This window comes from Oncorhynchus nerka, unplaced genomic scaffold (assembly GCF_034236695.1).
Source record: "Oncorhynchus nerka isolate Pitt River unplaced genomic scaffold, Oner_Uvic_2.0 unplaced_scaffold_959, whole genome shotgun sequence".
In the NCBI taxonomy this organism is placed as follows: domain Eukaryota; kingdom Metazoa; phylum Chordata; class Actinopteri; order Salmoniformes; family Salmonidae; genus Oncorhynchus; species Oncorhynchus nerka.
In genome coordinates, this window is record NW_027040355.1 from 214,650 (window position 1) to 235,297 (window position 20,648).

Consider the following 20,648-nt stretch of genomic DNA (forward strand, 5'->3'; position numbering starts at 1 on the left):
ACACAGGAGAGGGAAAGGAGGTGGACACAGGAGAGGGAAAGGAGGTGGACACAGGAGAGGGACACAGGAGAGGGAAAGGAGGTGGACACAGGAGAGGGACACAGGAGAGGGAAAGGAGGTGGACACAGGAGAGGGACACAGGAGAGGGAAAGGAGGTGGACACAGGAGAGGGAAAGGAGGTGGACACAGGAGAGGGAAAGGAGATGGACACAGGAGAGGGAAAGGAGATGGACACAGGAGAGGGAAAGGAGATGGACACAGGAGAGGGAAAGGAGGTGAACACAGGAGAGAGAAAGGAGGTGGACACAGGAGAGGGAAAGGAGATGGACACAGGAGAGGGAAAGGAGATGGACACAGGAGAGGGAAAGGAGATGGACACAGGAGAGGGAAAGGAGATGGACACAGGAGAGGGAAAGGAGATGGACACAGGAGAGGGAAAGGAGATGGACACAGGAGAGGGAAAGGAGATGGACACAGGAGAGGGAAAGGAGATGGACACAGGAGAGGGAAAGGAGGTGAACACAGGAGAGGGAAAGGAGATGGACACAGGAGAGGGAAAGGAGATGGACACAGGAGAGGGAAAGGAGATGGACACAGGAGAGGAAAAGGAGGTGAAAGGAAACAGAGTAGGCTCGTCATTATTTAGATGAGATTTACTAATAGCCGATGCCAGTGGCAACAGCTAGTCTGGGGTCAGGGGTCAGACACATGACCAAAAATACATTACAGACAAATGACTTTACAATTTACATCCATTTTAAAACATTCACATGTAGTGTGTGTGTTAATCTAGAAGTTACATGTGTCAGTACATACACACAACCAGTAGGTCACATGGGGGAGAGGCGTTGTGCCGTGAGGTGTTGCTTTATTTGTGTTTGAAACCAGGTCTGCTGTTCACTCCCCCCCCCCCCACACCCCATTGTCATGGAAACCCACCTGTCACTCAGGAGGTTGTGAAATACCCTCATTGGATAGGGGAGGGAGGAAGGGATAAATGGAGGGAGGAGAGGGAGAAGGGAGGGAAGAGGGGGAGAGAGAGCGAGTGAGGGATGAGGGAGGGAGGGATGAGGGATAGAGCGAGAGAGCGACGAGGGGGGAGGGAGGGAGGGATGAGGGAGAGAGGGAGGGAGGGAGGGATGAGGGAGGGATGAGGGAGGGATGAGGCAGGCAAAGCAATCAGAAAATATCAGCCGCAGCAGGGGGTCACTCTAACATAACACCACACACACACACACACACAAACACACACCACACACACGCACGCACGCACGCACGCACGCACGCACACACACACACACACACACACACACACACATACACACACACAAACTGGGACAGACAAACCATTAAATTAATACAGTAGCACTCGGTGTCCCTGTCCCTGTCTCTCTCCCTCTCTCTTGCTCTCTTTCTCTTTCTCTCTCTCGTTCAACCTCCCTCCCTCCCTCTGAGACTATGGTCGTTAACAGTAGTTAATAACTGACAGATACTCTGTGAGAGGAAACACCAGAACACCCATTGTCTGAAAGCAGCCGTGTCTGTGGTGTGTCAGTGTAGAATCATCTGGAAATGAACAGAACATGACAATATTCTGCTCAGAGGTGACAGAGTTTTATACCGCCTCTCCTATACAAACTTTAACACTATAGTTGTCTGTCCTCGGCCCCCAGTCCTCCAGGCTCGGCCCCCAGCCAGAGAACAGTGTTGTTAACACTGTAGTTGTCTGTCCTCGGCCCCCAGTCCTCCAGGCTCGGCCCCCAGCCAGAGAACAGTGTTGTTAACACTATAGTTGTCTGTCCTCTCCTTGCAGGCTCGGCCCCCACCCAGAGAACAGTGTTGTTAACACTATAGTTGTCTGTGCTCTCTCCTTGCAGGCTCGGCCCCCACCCAGAGAACAGTGTTGTTAACACTGTAGTTGTCTGTCCTCTCTCCTTGCAGGCTCGGCCCCCACCCAGAGAACAGTGTTGTTAACACTATAGTTGTCTGTCCTCTCCTTGCAGGCTCGGCCTCCACCCAGAGAACAGTGTTGTTAACACTATAGTTGTCTGTCCTCTCTCCTTGCAGGCTCGGCCTCCACCCAGAGAACAGTGTTGTCTGCAGCCAAACCCAAGATCACCCTGGACCCTCACATACGCCTCAAGTCTGACAAACTGGACCTGGTGAGTCCACCTCTGCTCTCTGCCTGCCTGTTAGTCTGTCTCCCATCCCTCTCTCTATTCCCCATCCTCCCATCTCTCTCTCTGTTCCCCATCCTCCCATCCCTCTCTCTATTCCCCATCCTCCCATCTCTCTCTCTGTTCCCCATCCTCCCATCCCTCTCTCTGTTCCCCATCCTCCCATCCCTGTCTCTATTCCCCATCCTCCCATCCCTCTCTCTATTCCCCATCCTCCCATCTCTCTCTCTATTCCCCATCCTCCCATCTCTCTCTCTGTTCCCCATCCTCCCATCTCTCTCTCTGTTCCCCATCCTCCCATCCCTCTCTCTATTCCCCATCCTCCCATCTCTCTCTCTGTTCCCCATCCTCCCATCTCTCTCTCTATTCCCCATCCTCCCATCCCTCTCTCTATTCCCCATCCTCCCATCTCTCTCTCTGTTCCCCATCCTCCCATCTCTCTCTCTATTCCCCATTCTCCCATCTCTCTCTCTGTTCCACATCCTCCCATTTCTCTCTCTATTCCCCATCCTCCCATCTCTCTCTCTATTCCCCATCCTCCCATCTCTCTCTCTATTCCCCATCCTCCCATCTCTCTCGTTGTTCCCCGTCCTCCCATTTCTCTCTCTATTCCCCGTCCTCCCATTTCTCTCTCTTTATTCGCCATCCGCCCATCCCTCTCTCTCTATTCCCCATCCTCCCATCTCTCTCGTTGTTCCCCGTCCTCCCATTTCTCTCTCTATTCCCCGTCCTCCCATTTCTCTCTCTATTCGCCATCCGCCCATCCCTCTCTCTCTATTCCCCATCCTCCCATCCCTCTCTCTATTCCCCATCCTCCCATCTCTCTCTCTATTCCCCATCCTCCCATCCCTCTCTCTGTTCCCCATCCTCCCATCCCTCTCTCTGTTCCCCATCCTCCCATCCCTCTCTCTATTCCCCATCCTCCCATCCCTCTCTCTATTCCCCATCCTCCCATCTCTCTCTGTTCCCCATCCTCCCATCTCTCTCTCTGTTCCCCATCCTCCCATCCCTCTCTCTGTTCCCCATCCTCCCATCCCTCTCTCTATTCCCCATCCTCCCATCCCTCTCTCTATTCCCCATCCTCCCATCTCTCTCTGTTCCCCATCCTCCCATCTCTCTCTCTGTTCCCCATCCTCCCATCTCTCTCTCTGTTCCCCATCCTCCCATCCCTCTCTCTATTCCCCATCCTCCCATCCCTCTCTCTATTCCCCATCCTCCCATCCCTCTCTCTATATTCCCCATCCTCCCATCTCTCTCTCTGTTCCACATCCTCCCATTTCTCTCTCTATTCCCCATCCTCCCATCTCTCTCTCTATTCGCCATCCTCCCATCTCTCTCTCTGTTCCCCATCCTCCCATCTCTCTCTCTATTCGCCATCCTCCCATCTCTCTCTCTGTTCCCCATTCTCCCATCTCTCTCTCTATTCCCCGTCCTCCCATCTCTCTCTCTATTCCCCATCCTCCCATCTCTCTCGTTGTTCCTCGTCCTCCCATCTCTCTCTCTATTCCCCATCCTCCCATCTCTCTCTCTATTCCCCATCCTCCCATCTCTCTCTCTATTCCCCATCCTCCCATCTCTCTCTCTATTCCCCATCCTCCCATCTCTCTCTATATTCCCCATCCTCCCATCCCTCTCTTTATTCTTTCTTCTCTCTCGCTTTTGCGCTCTCTTTTCTCTCTCTCTCTCTCTCTCTCTCTTTTCTCTCTCTCTCCCTCTTTTCTCTGTCTCTCTCTTTCTCTCTCGCTCTTTCTCTCTCTCTCTCTTTCTCTCTCTCTTTTCTCTCTCTCTCTTTCCTCTCTCTCTTTCTCTCTCTCTCTTTCTCTCTTTTCCCTCTCTTTCTTTCTATCTCTCTCCCTCTCTCCCCCTTTCTCTCACTCTTTCTCTCTCTTCTCTCTCTCTTCTCTCTTTTCTCTCTCTCTCTCTTTCTCTCTCTCTTTTCTCTCTCTCTTTCTCTCTCTCTCTCTCTGTCTCTCTCACTCTCTTTCTCTCTCTCTCTCTCTTTCTTTCCCTCACTCTCTCTCTTTTTCTCTCTCTCTCTCTCCCTCACTATCTCTCTTTTTTCTCTCTCTCTCTCTCTCTCTCTCTCTCTCTCTCTCTCTCTCTCTCTCCCTCACTCTCTCTCTCTCGCTCTTTCAGTAAACATACCACTCACAAAAGTTTTCAAATGTCATTATGTATATATACAGTGCTGTAACAATGTGCAAGTAGTTACAAAAGGGAACATAAATATGGGTTTATTTTCAATGGTGTTTGTTCTTCACTGGTTGTCCTTTTCTGGTGGCAACTGGTCACAAATCTTGCTGCTGTGATGCACACTGGTATTTCACCCAATAGATATGGGAGTTCATCAAAATTGGGTTTGTTTTCGAATTCTTTGTGGATCTGTTACAATAAATCCATGTAATATAGCTACACCTTCACAATAAATCCATGTAATATAGCCTACACTTTCACAATAAATCCTTGTAATATAGCCTACACCTTCACAATAAATCCTTGTAATATAGCCTACACCTTCACAATAAATCCTTGTAATATAGTCTACACCTTCACAATAAATCCATGTAATATAGCCTACACCTTCACAATAAATCCATGTAATATAGCCTACACCTTCACAATAAATCCATGTAATATAGCCTACACCTTCACAATAAATCCTTGTAATATAGTCTACACCTTCACAATAAATCCATGTAATATAGCCTACACCTTCACAATAAATCCATGTAATATAGCCTACACCTTCACAATAAATCCTTGTAATATAGTCTACACCTTCAAAATAAATCCTTGTAATATAGTCTACACCTTCACAATAAATCCTTGTAATATAGCCAACACCTTCACAATAAATCCATGTAATATAGCCTACACTTTCACAATAAATCCATGTAATATAGTCTACACCTTCACAATAAATCCATTATTTATTTTAGACAGGTCTAAAGAACCATGATATGAAGAGAATGTAGTCTATTTCAGAAGATCAGAATAGAATAGTCTGATTTGTCTTTATGTTCGGCCCTGATCTGGCTATGTCATATAGCTGTAATCTATCTATCTATCTATCTATCTATCTATCTATCTATCTATCTATCTATCTATCTATCTATCTATCTATCTATCTATCTATCTATCTATCTATCTATCTATCTATCGCTTGCTCCCTTTTTCTCTCTTTTTCTCTCTCTCTCTCTCTCCATTCCACCACCATATACTCCCCCTGTATCTCTCTCTCTCCATTCTACCACCATATACTCCCCCTGTATCTCTCTCTCCATTCTACCACCATATACTCCCCCTGTATCTCTCTCCATTCCACCACCATATACTCCCCCTGTATCTCTCTCCATTCCACCACCATATACTCCCCCTGTATCTCTCTCCATTCTACCACCATATACTCCCCCTGTATCTCTCTCCATTCCACCACCATATACCCCCTGTATCTCTCTCTCTCCATTCCACCTCCATATACTCCCCCTGTATCTCTCTCCATTCCACCATATATACTCCCCCTGTATATCTCTCTCTCCATTCTACCACCATATACACCCCCTGTATCTCTCTTCATTCCACCACCATATACTCCCCCTGTATCTCTCTCTCTCCATTCCACCACCATATACTCCCCCTGTATCTCTCTCCATTCCACCACCATATACTCCCCCTGTATCTCTCTCTCTCCATTCCACCACCATATACTCCCCCTGTATATCTCTCTCTCCATTCTACCACCATATACTCCCCCTGTATCTCTCTCCATTCTACCACCATATACTCCCCCTGTATCTCTCCATTCCACCACCATATACTCCCCTGTATCTCTCTCCATTCTACCACCATATACTCCCCTGTATCTCTCTCTCTCCATTCCACCACCATATACTCCCCCTGTATCTCTCTCTCCATTCCACCACCATATACTCCCCCTGTATCTCTCTCCATTCCACCACCATATACTCCCCCTATCTATCTCTCTCCATTCTACCACCATATACTCCCCTGTATCTCTCTCCATTCTACCACCATATACTCCCCCTGTATCTCTCTCCATTCCACCACCATATACTCCCCCTGTATCTCTCTCCATTCCACCACCATATACTCCCCCTGTATCTCTCTCCATTCTACCACCATATACTCCCCCTGTATCTCTCTCCATTCCACCACCATATACTCCCCCTGTATCTCTCTCTCTCCATTCCACCTCCATATACTCCCCCTGTATCTCTCTCCATTCCACCACCATATACTCCCCCTGTATATCTCTCTCTCCATTCTACCACCATATACACCCCCTGTATCTCTCTTCATTCCACCACCATATACTCCCCCTGTATCTCTCTCTCTCCATTCCACCACCATATACTCCCCCTGTATCTCTCTCCATTCCACCACCATATACTCCCCTGTATCTCTCTCTCTCCATTCCACCACCATATACTCCCCCTGTATATCTCTCTCTCCATTCTACCACCATATACTCCCCCTGTATCTCTCTCCATTCTACCACCATATACTCCCCCTGTATCTCTCTCCATTCCACCACCATATACTCCCCCTGTATCTCTCTCCATTCTACCACCATATACTCCCCCTGTATCTCTCTCTCTCCATTCCACCACCATATACTCCCCCTGTATCTCTCTCCATTCCACCACCATATACTCCCCCTGTATCTCTCTCCATTCCACCACCATATACTCCCCCTGTATCTCTCTCCATTCCACCACCATATACTCCCCCTGTATCTCTCTCCATTCCACCACCATATACTCCCCCTGTATCTCTCTCTCTCCATTCTACCACCATATACTCCCCCTGTATCTCTCTCTCTCCATTCCACCACCATATACTCCTCCTGTATCTCTCTCCATTCCACCACCATATACTCCTCCTGTATCTCTCTCTCTCCATTCCACCACCATATACTCCTCCTGTATCTCTCTCCATTCCACCACCATATACTCCCCTGTATCTCTCTCCATTCCACCACCATATACTCCCCTGTATCTCTCTCTCTCCATTCCACCACCATATACTCCCCCTGTATCTCTCTCCATTCCACCACCATATACTCCCCCTGTATCTCTCTCCATTCCACCACCATATACTCCCCCTGTATCTCTCTCCATTCCACCACCATATACTCCCCCTGTATCTCTCTCCATTCTACCACCATATACTCCCCCTGTATCTCTCTCCATTCCACCACCATATACTCCCCCTGTATCTCTCTCCATTCTACCACCATATACTCCCCTGTATCTCTCTCTCTCCATTCCACCACCATATACTCCCCCTGTATCTCTCTCCATTCCACCACCATATACTCCCCCTGTATCTCTCTCTCTCCATTCTACCACCATATACTCCCCCTGTATCTCTCTCTCCATTCTACCACCATATACTCCCCTGTATCTCTCTCCATTCTACCACCATATACTCCCCTGTATCTCTCTCCATTCCACCACCATATACTCCCCTGTATCTCTCTCTCTCATTCCACCACCATATACTCCCCATGTATCTCTCTCCATTCCACCACCATATACTCCCCTGTATCTCTCTCTCTCCATTCCACCACCATATACTCCCCCTGTATCTCTCTCTCTCCATTCCACCACCATATACTCCCCCTGTATCTCTCTCTCTCTCCATTCCACCACCATATACTCCCCTGTATCTCTCTCCATTCCACCACCATATACTCCCCTGTATCTCTCTCCATTCCACCACCATATACTCCCCTGTATCTCTCTCCATTCCACCACCATATACTCCCCCTGTATCTCTCTCCATTCCACCACCATATACTCCCCCTGTATCTCTCTCCATTCTACCACCATATACTCCCCCTGTATCTCTCTCTCTCCATTCCACCACCATATACTCCCCCTGTATCTCTCTCCATTCTACCACCATATACTCCCCCTGTATCTCTCTCTCTCCATTCCACCACCATATACTCCCCTGTATCTCTCTCCATTCCACCACCATATACTCCCCTGTATCTCTCTCCATTCAACCACCATATACTCCCCTGTATCTCTCTCCATTCCACCACCATATACTCCCCCTGTATCTCTCTCCATTCCACCACCATATACTCCCCTGTATCTCTCTCCATTCCACCACCATATACTCCCCTGTATCTCTCTCCATTCCACCACCATATACTCCCCTGTATCTCTCTCCATTCCACCACCATATACTCCCCCTGTATCTCTCTCCATTCCACCACCATATACTCCCCCTGTATCTCTCTCTCTCCATTCCACCACCATATACTCCCCCTGTATCTCTCTCTCTCCATTCCACCACCATATACTCCTCCTGTATCTCTCTCCATTCCACCACCATATACTCCTCCTGTATCTCTCTCTCTCCATTCCACCACCATATACTCCTCCTGTATCTCTCTCCATTCCACCACCATATACTCCTCCTGTATCTCTCTCTCTCCATTCCACCACCATATACTCCCCCTGTATCTCTCTCTCTCCATTCCACCACCATATACTCCCCTGTATCTCTCTCCATTCCACCACCATATACTCCCCCTGTATCTCTCTCTCTCCATTCCACCACCATATACTCCCCCTGTATCTCTCTCTCTCCATTCCACCACCATATACTCCCCCTGTATCTCTCTCCATTCTACCACCATATACTCCCCCTGTATCTCTCTCCATTCCACCACCATATACTCCCCCTGTATCTCTCTCCATTCTACCACCATATACTCCCCCTGTATCTCTCTCCATTCTACCACCATATACTCCCCCTGTATCTCTCTCCATTCCACCACCATATACTCCCCTGTATCTCTCTCTCTCCATTCCACCACCATATACTCCCCTGTATCTCTCTCCATTCCACCACCATATACTCCCCCTGTATCTCTCTCCATTCCACCACCATATACTCCCCTGTATCTCTCTCCATTCTACCACCATATACTCCCCCTGTATCTCTCTCCATTCCACCACCATATACTCCCCTGTATCTCTCTCCATTCCACCACCATATACTCCCCTGTATCTCTCTCCATTCTACCACCATATACTCCCCCTGTATCTCTCTCTCTCCATTCCACCACCATATACTCCCCCTGTATCTCTCTCCATTCCACCACCATATACTCCCCCTGTATCTCTCTCTCTCCATTCCACCACCATATACTCCCCCTGTATCTCTCTCTCTTCATTCCACCACCATATACTCCCCCTGTATCTCTCTCCATTCTACCACCATATACTCCCCCTGTATCTCTCTCTCTACATTCCACCACCATATACTCCCCCTGTATCTCTCTCTCTCCATTCTACCACCATATACTCCCCCTGTATCTCTCTCTCTCCATTCCACCACCATATACTCCCCTGTATCTCTCTCCATTCCACCACCATATACTCCCCTGTATCTCTCTCCATTCCACCACCATATACTCCCCTGTATCTCTCTCCATTCCACCACCATATACTCCCCTGTATCTCTCTCCATTCCACCACCATATACTCCCCCTGTATCTCTCTCCATTCCACCACCATATACTCCCCCTGTATCTCTCTCCATTCCACCACCATATACTCCCCCTGTATCTCTCTCCATTCCACCACCATATACTCCCCCTGTATCTCTCTCCATTCTACCTCCATATACTCCCCCTGTATCTCTCTCCATTCCACCACCATATACCCCCCCTGTATCTCTCTCCATTCCACCACCATATACTCCTCCTGTATCTCTTCGTGCCGGTAGTTTTGTCACGACGTCCTCTGCAGTTGTTTAGCAGTGATTTTAATCTAATCTTAATCTCACTCAGTCTGTGACTGACCCTAATCTAGCACAGTCTCATTAATGGGATTAGGCCCTGGCTGTGGCTCTAGTCCCTGCTCCCTGGCTCTAGTCCCTGCTCCCTGGCTCTAGTCCCTGCTCCCTGGCTCTAGTCCCTGCTCCCTGGCTCTAGTCCCTGCTCCCTGGCTCTAGTCCCTGCTCCCTGGCTCTAGTCCCTGCTCCCATGGCTCTAGTCCCTGCTCCCATGGCTCTAGTCCCTGCTCCCTGGCTCTAGTCCCTGCTCCCTGGCTCTAGTCCCTGCTCCCTGGCTCTAGTCCCTGCTCCCTGGCTCTAGTCCCTGCTCCCTGGCTCTAGTCCCTGCTCCCATGGCTCTAGTCTCTGCTCCCTGGCTCTAGTCTCTGCTCTCTAGTCCCTGCTCCCTGGCTCTGGTTCCTGCTCCCTGGCTCTAGTCCCTGCTCCCTGGCTCTGGTTCCTGCTCCCTGGCTCTAGTCCCTGCTACCTGGCTCTAGTCCCTGCTCCCTGGCTCTAGTCCCTGCTCCCTGGCTCTAGTCCCTGCTCCCTGGCTCTAGTCTCTGCTCCCTGGCTCTAGTCCCTCCCTGGCTCTAGTCCCTGCTCTCCTAGTCCCTGCTCCCTGGCTCTAGTCCCTGCTCCCTGGCTCTAGTCCCTGCTCCCTGGCTCTAGTCCCTGCTCCCTGGCTCTAGTCCCTGCTCCCATGGCTCTAGTCCCTGCTCCCTGGCTCTAGTCTCTGCTCCCTGGCTCTAGTCCCTGCTCCCTGGCTCTGGTTCCTGCTCCCTGGCTCTAGTCCCTGCTCCCTGGCTCTGGTTCCTGCTCCCTGGCTCTAGTCCCTGCTACCTGGCTCTAGTCCCTGCTCCCTGGCTCTAGTCCCTGCTCCCTGGCTCTAGTCCCTGCTCCCTGGCTCTGGTTCCTGCTCCCTGGCTCTAGTCCCTGCTCCCTGGCTCTGGTTCCTGCTCCCTGGCTCTAGTCCCTGCTCCCTGGCTCTAGTCCCTGCTCCCTGGCTCTAGTCCCTGCTCCCTGGCTCTAGTCTCTGCTCCCTGGCTCTAGTCCCTGCTCCCTGGCTCTAGTCTCTGCTCCCTGGCTCTAGTCCCTGCTCCCTGGCTCTAGTCCCTGCTCCCTGGCTCTGGTTCCTGCCTGGTACAGGGTTGCGTTGCCGGAGGGAGCACTTTAACGTTGCACACAGACACAATGCCCTACAGCTTTACTGTACTGGTTAACTGTGGTGACAGAGACAGGGTTAGTTTGGGTTGAATAACACAGACACAATGCCCTACAGCTTTACTGTACTGGTTAACTGTGGTGACAGAGACAGAGACAGGGTTAGTTTGGGTTGAATAGCATACAGACACTTTATACTATGATCTCTCTCATGAAGACAGTATATACTTTACAAATGATTGAACAACAGAATATATAAATCAACAGAATATAATATGATATGTTTGAGAGAGAGAGAGAGAGAGAGAGAGAGAGAGAGAGAGAGAGAGAGAGAGAGAGAGAGAGAGAGAGAGAGAGAGAGAGACAGAGAGAGAGAGAGAGAGAGAGAGAGAGACAGAGAGAGAGAGAGAGAGAGAGAGAGAGAGAGAGAGAGAGAGAGAGAGAGAGAGAGAGAGAGAGAGAGAGAGAGAGAGAGAGAGAGAGAGAGAGAGAGAGAGAGAGAGAGAGAGAGAGAGAGAGAGAGAGAGAGAGAGAGAGAGAGAGAGAGATTTGTGGTGTAATACTGCTGTTGTGCTGCCCCCTGCAGGATTTGGGTCTTCAACCACACAGAAGAGGGTTTTATTTTGTAATACCGTGACAAGATGTACTGTCTCTCATACGCCATGTCCTCAGTGAGCAGGGATTTACCATAATGTGAGATTTAAATTCTTCTTAACGCTTTCTCTCCTCTGTCTCGCTCCCCCTCTCTTTCCTCCTCTCTTCCCCCCCTCTCCCCTCTCTATATCCCCCCTCTCTCTCTCTCTTGCCCCTCTCTCTCCCCAACCCACCCCAGGCGTTGTCGTACCTGGGTCTGGACGTGACGGAGGAGAAGAGGAGGAAGCTGAGACAAAGTCTTATCGCTGACCCACAGGGAACCGTGTCCTACGGAGGTATACTGTCTCTGTAGCTACCACACACCTACTGTCTCTATAGCTACCACACACCTAGTGTCTCTATAGCTACCACACACGTAGTGTCTCTATAGTTACCACACACCTAGTGTCTCCATAGCTACCACACACCTAGTGTCTCCATAGCTACCACACACCTAGTGTCTCTATAGCTACCACACACCTAGTGTCTCTATAGCTACCACACACCTAGTGTCTCCATAGCTACCACACACCTAGTGTCTCTATAGCTACCACACACCTAGTGTCTCTATAGCTACCACACACCTAGTGTCTCCATAGCTACCACACACCTAGTGTCTCTATAGCTACCACACACCTAGTGTCTCTATAGCTACCACACACCTAGTGTCTCTATAGCTACCACATACCTAGTGTCTCCATAGATACCACACACCCACTGTCTCCATAGCTACCACACACCTACTGTCACCATAGCTACCACACACCTAGTGTCTCCATAGCTACCACACACCTACTCTTACCATAGCTACCACACACCTACTGTCACCATAGCTACCACACACCTACTGTCACCATAGCTACCACACACCTACTGTCACCATAGCTTCCACAAACCTACTGTCACCATAGCTACCACAAACCTACTGTCACCATAGCTACCACTGACTTCTTGAGTACAGGAACAATGGTGGACATCTTGAAGCAAGTGGGGACAGCAGACTGGGATAGGGAGAGATTTAATATGTCTGTAAACACTCCAGCCAACTGGTCTGTGCATGTTCTGAGGACCGTCTGGGACGGGAGCCCTGCGAGGGTTAACACGCTTAAACATCTTTACCCACTTCGGCCACGGAGAACGAGAGCCCAGAATCCTCGGGAGCGGCCTGTGTCGGTGGTGCTGTGGTATCCTCAGACCTGGCAGAGAAGGTGTTCAGCTTGCCTGGGAGCAAGATGTCGGTGGTGCTGTGGTATCCTCAGACCTGGCAGAGAAGGTGTTCAGCTTGCCCGGGAGCAAGATGTCGGTGGTGCTGTGTTATACTCAGAGCTGGCAGAGAAGGTGTTCAGCTTGCCTGGGAGCAAGATGTCGGTGGTGCTGTGGTATCCTCAGACCTGGCAGAGAAGGTGTTCAGCTTGCCCGGGAGCAAGATGTCGGTGTTGGCGACGTGGCTGGTTTTCCCTCTGTAATCCCTAATTGTCTGGAGTCCCTGCCACATACAGTGCCTTGCGAAAGTATTCGGCCCCCTTGAACTTTGCGACCTTTTGCCACATTTCAGGCTTCAAACATAAAGATATAAAACTGTATTTTTTTGTGAAGAATCAACAACAAGTGGGACACAATCATGAAGTGGAACGACATTTATTGGATATTTCAAACTTTTTTAACAAATCAAAAACTGAAAAATTGGGCGTGCAAAATTATTCAGCCCCTTTACTTTCAGTGCAGCAAACTCTCTCCAGAAGTTCAGTGAGGATCTCTGAATGATCCAATGTTGACCTAAATGACTAATGATGATAAATACAATCCACCTGTGTGTAATCAAGTCTCCGTATAAATGCACCTGCACTGTGATAGTCTCAGAGGTCCGTTAAAAGCGCAGAAAGCATCATGAAGAACAAGGAACACACCAGGCAGGTACGAGATACTGTTGTGAAGAAGTTTAAAGCCGGATTTGGATACAAAAAGATTTCCCAAGCTTTAAACATCCCAAGGAGCACTGTGCAAGCGATAATATTGAAATGGAAGGAGTATCAGACCACTGCAAATCTACCAAGACCTGGCCGTCCCTCTAAACTTTCAGCTCATACAAGGAGAAGACTGATCAGAGATGCAGCCAAGAGGCCCATGATCACTCTGGATGAACTGCAGAGATCTACAGCTGAGGTGGGAGACTCTCTCCATAGGACAACAATCAGTCGTATATTGCACAAATCTGGCCTTTATGGAAGAGTGGCAAGAAGAAAGCCATTTCTTAAAGATATCCATAAAAAGTGTTGTTTAAAGTTTGCCACAAGCCACCTGGGAGACACACCAAACATGTGGAAGAAGGTGCTCTGGTCAGATGAAACCAAAATTGAACTTTTTGGCAACAATGCAAAACGTTATGTTTGGCGTAAAAGCAACACAGCACATCACCCTGAACACACCATCCCCACTGTCAAACATGGTGGTGGCAGCATCATGGTTTGGGCCTGCTTTTCTTCAGCAGGGACAGGGAAGATGGTTAAAATTGATGGGAAGATGGATGGAGCCAAATACAGGACCATTCTGGAAGAAAACCTGATGGAGTCTGCAAAAGATCTGAGACTGGGACGGAGATTTGTCTTCCAACAAGACAATGATCCAAAACATAAAGCAAAATCTACAATAGAATGGTTCAAAAATAAACATATCCAGGTGTTAGAATGGCCAAGTCAAAGTCCAGACCTGAATCCAATCGAGAATCTGTGGAAAGAACTGAAAACTGCTGTTCACAAATGCTCTCCATCCAACCTCACTGAGCTCGAGCTGTTTTGCAAGGAGGAATGGGAAAAAATGTCAGTCTCTCGATGTGCAAAACTGATAAAGACATACCCCAAGCGACTTACAGCTGTAATCGCAGCAAAAGGTGGCGCTACAAAGTATTAACTTAAGGGGGCTGAATAATTTTGCACGCCCAATTTTTCAGTTTTTGATTTGTTAAAAAAGTTTGAAATATCCAATAAATGTCGTTCCACTTCATGATTGTGTCCCACTTGTTGTTGATTCTTCACAAAAAATACAGTTTTATATCTTTATGTTTGAAGCCTGAAATGTGGCAAAAGGTCGCAAAGTTCAAGGGGGCCGAATACTTTCGCAAGGCACTGTATGTCTGGTGTCTGAGCCGATGAATTGCCTTTGTCTCTGTACCGACGTTCTGCCTGTTTGATTTCCTTACGAAACTGAACTGTTTGTATTCCACCATATTCCCAGTCACCTTGCCGTGGTTAAATGCAGTGATTCGCACTTTCAGTTTTGCGTGAATGCTGCCATCTGTCCACGGTTTTTGGTTTGGATAGGTTTTAATCGTAATAGTGGGAACAACATCCCCTATACACTTCCAGATGACATCAGTCACCGTGTCTGTATATACATCAATGTTATTCTCAGAGGCAACCCGGGAACATATCCCGGTCCACGTGATCAAAGCAATCTTGAAGCATGGATTCCGATTGGTCAGAACCAGTGTTGAATAGACCTTAGTACCAGTACTTCCTGTTTGAGTTTCTGCCTATAGGAAGGGAGGAACAGAATGGAGTTGTGATCTGATTTTCCCGGAAGGAGGGTGGGGGAGGGCCTTGTAGCCATCCCGGAAGAGAGAGTAACAATGGTCCAGAGTTTTAGAAGCGCTAGTACTACAGGTAATGTGTTGATAGAACTTTGGAGGTGTTTTCCTCAGATTTCCTTTATTAAAGTCCCCAGCTACAATAAATACTGCCTCAGGATATGTGGTTTCCATTTTGCACAATGTCCCGTGTAGTTCCTTGAGAGCCGTCGTGGTAATGGCTTGAGGGGGAGTATACACGGCTGTGACGATGACAGAAGAGAATTCTCCCGGGAGGAGATTGTGAGGAATTCTAGGTCGGGTGAACAAAAGGTTCTTGAGTTCCTGTACGTTACCACAATCACACCATGAGTAGTTAATCATGAAACATACACCTCCACCTTTCTTCTTCTTCCCGGAGAGTTCTTTATTTCTATCTTACTTGATCTAATGAGAACGCAGCAGGCTGTATAGACAGGGACAGTATATCTGGAGAGAGCCATGATTCCGTGGAACAGAAATATGTTACAGTAGCTGATGTCTGTCTGGAAGGAGATCCTCGCCCTGAGCTCGTCTACTTTATTCAGTCCAGGGACTGAACACGATGTAGTAATATACTCGGAAGCCGTGGATGGAGTGCACACCTCCTAAGTCAAACTAAAAGTCTACTCCGAATACCTCTTCTCCGCCGGCGGCGTCTTGGAGCAGCCTCTGGGATAAGTTCAGTAGCCTTGGAGGGTACGAACAAAGGATCCAATTCAGGAAAGTTGTATTTCTGGTTGAAATGCTAGTGAGTTAACGCCGCTCTGATATCTTAAAGTTATTTCCGTTTGTATGTAATAACGCAACAACAAAAAACCCGTTCTGAGCTAAATAAAACACGAAAAAACATATACTGCAAAGTTGCTTAGGGGCTGGAAACAGCAGCCATGTCTGTCCATTTCAATTCAGTTAATTCAGGTGGTAAACAACATTTCTACACAATAAGAAGTCTCATAGAGAAGCATTGATGAAACTGGAATTAAAATGGACTTGAACCCGACCCGTCACACCAATATCCCTTTGACCTGTTCATTGTGTTCTCAATGTCTTCCTATTCACAAGCTACTACATAGGGTATAGGGGTTCTGATTGGCTCCTCTGTGTTTTCTTTTGCGTTTGTTGTCGCCGGGCAGACTTTGTTGAGGCCACACGCAACGTCTACCAAGAGAATCTGGAGGAGGCGGGACTAGGGCAGAAAGAGTTCATGTTCTCCTATCACGAAGCAGCTAGCTTGATGGACACCTCTGCCTTCCACTCCCCGGTAAGAAAACAACATTGACTTGTGCTTCTTGTTTCAAAGTACTGGGTTTATTAAGTTCTTGTTATGGAGTCCTTGAGGCTCCTCCTGACTTTGAGGCGTGTGTGACTTTGTGAAGTTTGAGTTGGTGAAGAGGATTTACAGACCGTGTTTCTTAGAGGAGATTTACACCCTGCAGCAACACAAGGGAATCATCAAAGATGTCTTTAAGAGCTTCATTGTGACGGTCCCTGTCTCACACACACACACACACACACACACACACACACACACACACACACACACACACACTGACACACGCGCACACACACACACACACAGTCTTTGAGAGCTGCCTTCCTCTAAAACTTCCATTGTAATGTTCCCTGTCAGATGAAGGGTGTGCTTTTCACATCATTGTATGCGTGAGTGTGTGTGTGTGCATGGGGTTTGTGTGCATGAGGTTTGTGTACATGGGGTTTGTGTGTGTGTGTGTGTGAGTGTGTGTGTGCATGGGGTTTGTGTACATGGGGTTTGTGTGTGAGTGTGTGTGTGCATGGGGTTTGTGTACATGGGGTTTGTGTACATGGGGTTTGTGTACATGGGGTTGTGTACATGGGGTTTGTGTGTGCGTGTGAGTGTGTGTGTGAGTGTGTGTGTGCATGGGGTTTGTGTACATGGGGTTTGTGTGTGTGTGAGTGTGTGTGTGCTTCTCACATCATTGTATGCGTGAGTGTGTGTGTGTGCATGGGGTTTGTGTACATGGGGTTTGTGTGTGTGTGTGAGTGTGTGTGTGCATAGGGTTTGTGTACATGGAGTTTGTGTACATGGGGTTGTGTACATGGGGTTTGTGTGTGTGTGTGTGAGTGTGTGTGTGAGTGTGTGTGTGCATGGGGTTTGTGTACATGGGGTTTGTGTACATGGGGTTTGTGTACATGGGGGTGTGTGTACACGTACAGTCCCTAACTCCAGTCTAACCTCATTGCTGTGTATCAGACCTTTGATTCAGATTCCTACAGTAGTGAAGAACTGGAGCACTTTCAGGCGGAGGTGAAACAGCTGCAGAACCAGATTAAACAACTCAAGGTGAACTCACACTCCTGTCCAAACATCACATCTCTCTGTGTGTGTGTGTGTGTGTGCGTGTGTGTGTGTGTGTGTGTGTCAGTGTGTGTGTCTGTGTGTGTGTGTGTGTCAGTGTGTGTGTGTGTGTGTCAGTGTCAGTGTGTGTGTATCTGTGTGTGTGTGTGGGGGGGTGAGAGAGAGAGAGAGCGCTGTGAATATCACATTCAATTACATCAAACTTTTTTAACACTCATTTTCACATATCCACTGCAACTGGTAGTGTTATAACCACTGGCTAAACTAATAGCTTTTCTCAACATAATTCATCACTTTTTAATTTATAACTAAATATAATGTCAATGTAATAATAAATCATACTGAAATGAAAATGTTGAACAAATAACATAATATATATTTATCGTTATACTGAACATAAATATAAACACAACATGTAAAGTGTTGGTCCCATGTTTCATGAGCTGAAATAAAAGATCCCAGAAATGTTCTACACGCACAAAAAGATTATTTCTCTCAAATGTTGTGCTCAAATGTGTTTAGCTGTAACATCGCTGTTAGTGAGCAATTCTCCTTTACCAAGATAATCCATCCACCTGACAGGTGTGGTGTATCAACAAGCTGATTAAACAGCATGATCGTTACACAGGTGCACCTTGGACTGGGGACAATAAAAGGCCACTCTAAAATGTGCAGTTTTGTCACACAACACAATGCCACAATTATTTATAGTTTTGAGGGAGCGTGCAATTGGCATGCTGACTACAGGAATGTCCACCAGAGCTGTTGCCAGAGAATTTAATGTTAATTTCTCTACCATAAGCCGCTTCCAACATTGTTTTAGAGAATTTGGCAGTACGTCTAACCTCACAACCGCAGACCATGATTAACCAGCCCAGGACCTCCACATCAGGCTTCTTCACCTGCGGGATGGTCTGAGACCAGTCACCTGGACCTACACATCTGGCTTCTTCACCTGTGGGATGGTCTGAGACCAGCCACCTGGACCTACACATCTGTCTTCTTCACCTGTGGGATGGTCTGAGACCAGCCACCTGGACCTACACATCAGGCTTCTTCACCTGTGGGATGGTCTGAGACCAGCCACCTGGACCTACACATCAGGCTTCTTCACCTGTGGGATGGTCTGAGACCAGCCACCCGGACAACTGATGAAACTGTGGGTTTGCACAACCGAAGAGTTACTGCACAAACGGTCAGAAACTGTCTTAGGGAAGTTCATCTGCGTCGTCCTCGCCAGGGTCGTGACCTGACTGCAGTTCGGCGTTATAACCGACTTCTGTGGGCAAATGTTCCCCTTCGATGGTCACTGGCCCCTTCGATGGTCACTGGCCCCTTCGATGGTCACTGGCACGCTGGAGAAGTGTGTCCTTCCCGGATGAATCCCTCCATCAGTGCTCAGACTGTCCGCAATAGGCTGAGAAAGGCTGGACTGAGGGCTTGTAGGCCTGTTGTAAGGCAGGTCCTCACCAGACATCACCGGCAACAACGTTGCTTATGGGCACAAACCCACCGTCGCTGGACCAGACAGGACTGCCAAAAAGTGCTCTTCACTGACGAGTCGCGGTTTTGTCTCACCAGGGTTGATGGTCGGATTCGCGTTTATCGCCAAAGGAATGAGAGTTACACTGAGGCCTGTACTCTGGAGCGGAATCGATTTGGAGGTGGAGGGTCCGTCATGGTCTGGGGCGGGATCGAGGTGGAGGGTCCGTCATGGTCTGGGGCGGTGTGTCACAGCATTATCGGACTGAGCTTGTTGTCATTGCAGGCAATCTCAACGCTGTGTGTTACAGGGAAGACATCCTCTTTCCTCATGTGGTACCCTTCCTGTAGGCTCATCCTGACATGACCCTCCAGCATGACAATGCCACCAGCCATACTGCTCGTTCTGTGCGTGATTTCCTGCAAGACAGGAATGTCTTGGCCATGGCCAGCGAAGAGCCCGGATCTCAATCCCATTGAGCACGTCTGGGACCTGTTGGATCAGAGGGCTAAGGCCCCCCAGAAATGTCCAATAACTTGCAGGTGCCTTGGTGGAAGAGTGGGGTAACATCTCACAGCAAGAACTGGCAAATCTGGTGCAGTCCATGAGGAGGAGATGTACTGCAGTACTTAATGCAGCTGGTGGCCACACCAGATACTTGACTGTTACTTTTGATTTTGATCCCCCCTTTGTTCAGGGGACACATTATTCAATTTCTGTTAGTCACGTGTCTGTGGAGTTTGCTCAGTTTACTGTTGAATCTTGTTATGTACATACAAATATTTACACATTAAGTTAAGTTTGCTGAAAATTAACGCAGTTGACAGTGAGAGGACGTTTATATAGTCTATAGTTTATATTGGCCACACCCCCTCTGGCCTTATTGCTTAAATATACAATGTTACTATTTTACAATGTGCAATGTGTATCAGAGTAACATTGAATTGACTTCAACTTTGTTCACAGTCCAATCACAGTCAGCCTGCTGGTTTTCCTACACTACCCCAGATCAGTCAGCCTGCTGGTTTTCCTACACTACCCCAGGTCAGTCAACATGCTGGTTTTCCTACACTACCCCAGGTCAGTCAACCTGATGGTTTTCCTACACTACCCCAGGTCAGTCAACCTGCTGGTTTTCCTACACTACCCCAGGTCAGTCAACCTGATGGTTTTCCTACACTACCCCAGATCAGTCAACCTGATGGTTTTCCTACACTACCACAGGTCAGTCAACCTGCTGGTTTTCCTACATTACCCCAGGTCAGTCAACCTGATGGTTTTCCTACACTACCCCGGGACACAGAGCACAGCAAGTCGACCCTGGAGGAGGAGCTAAACAACACCTCAGAGGTGAGTGACAACCAGACTCAGCCAATCACAATGCTTAAGAATAGGTTGATGAAGCAGTATTATATTGTATTTAGTATATCCCAC

The 20,648-nt window shown here is 48.2% G+C and overlaps 1 protein-coding gene across 1 annotated transcript in view; it reads left to right on the top strand.

Moving 5' to 3' along the window:
• The window catches only part of si:dkeyp-72e1.9 (syntaxin-binding protein 4), a 155,762-nt gene that overhangs the window by 121,258 nt on the left and 13,856 nt on the right, over nt 1–20,648 (top strand). The window contains exons 12-16 of the mRNA XM_065016601.1: nt 2,068–2,162; nt 11,989–12,085; nt 16,527–16,654; nt 17,627–17,716; nt 20,181–20,564. Coding sequence (XP_064872673.1) covers nt 2,068–2,162; nt 11,989–12,085; nt 16,527–16,654; nt 17,627–17,716; nt 20,181–20,564 — 794 coding nt within the window. The remainder of the gene's footprint in view (nt 1–2,067; nt 2,163–11,988; nt 12,086–16,526; nt 16,655–17,626; nt 17,717–20,180; nt 20,565–20,648) is intronic.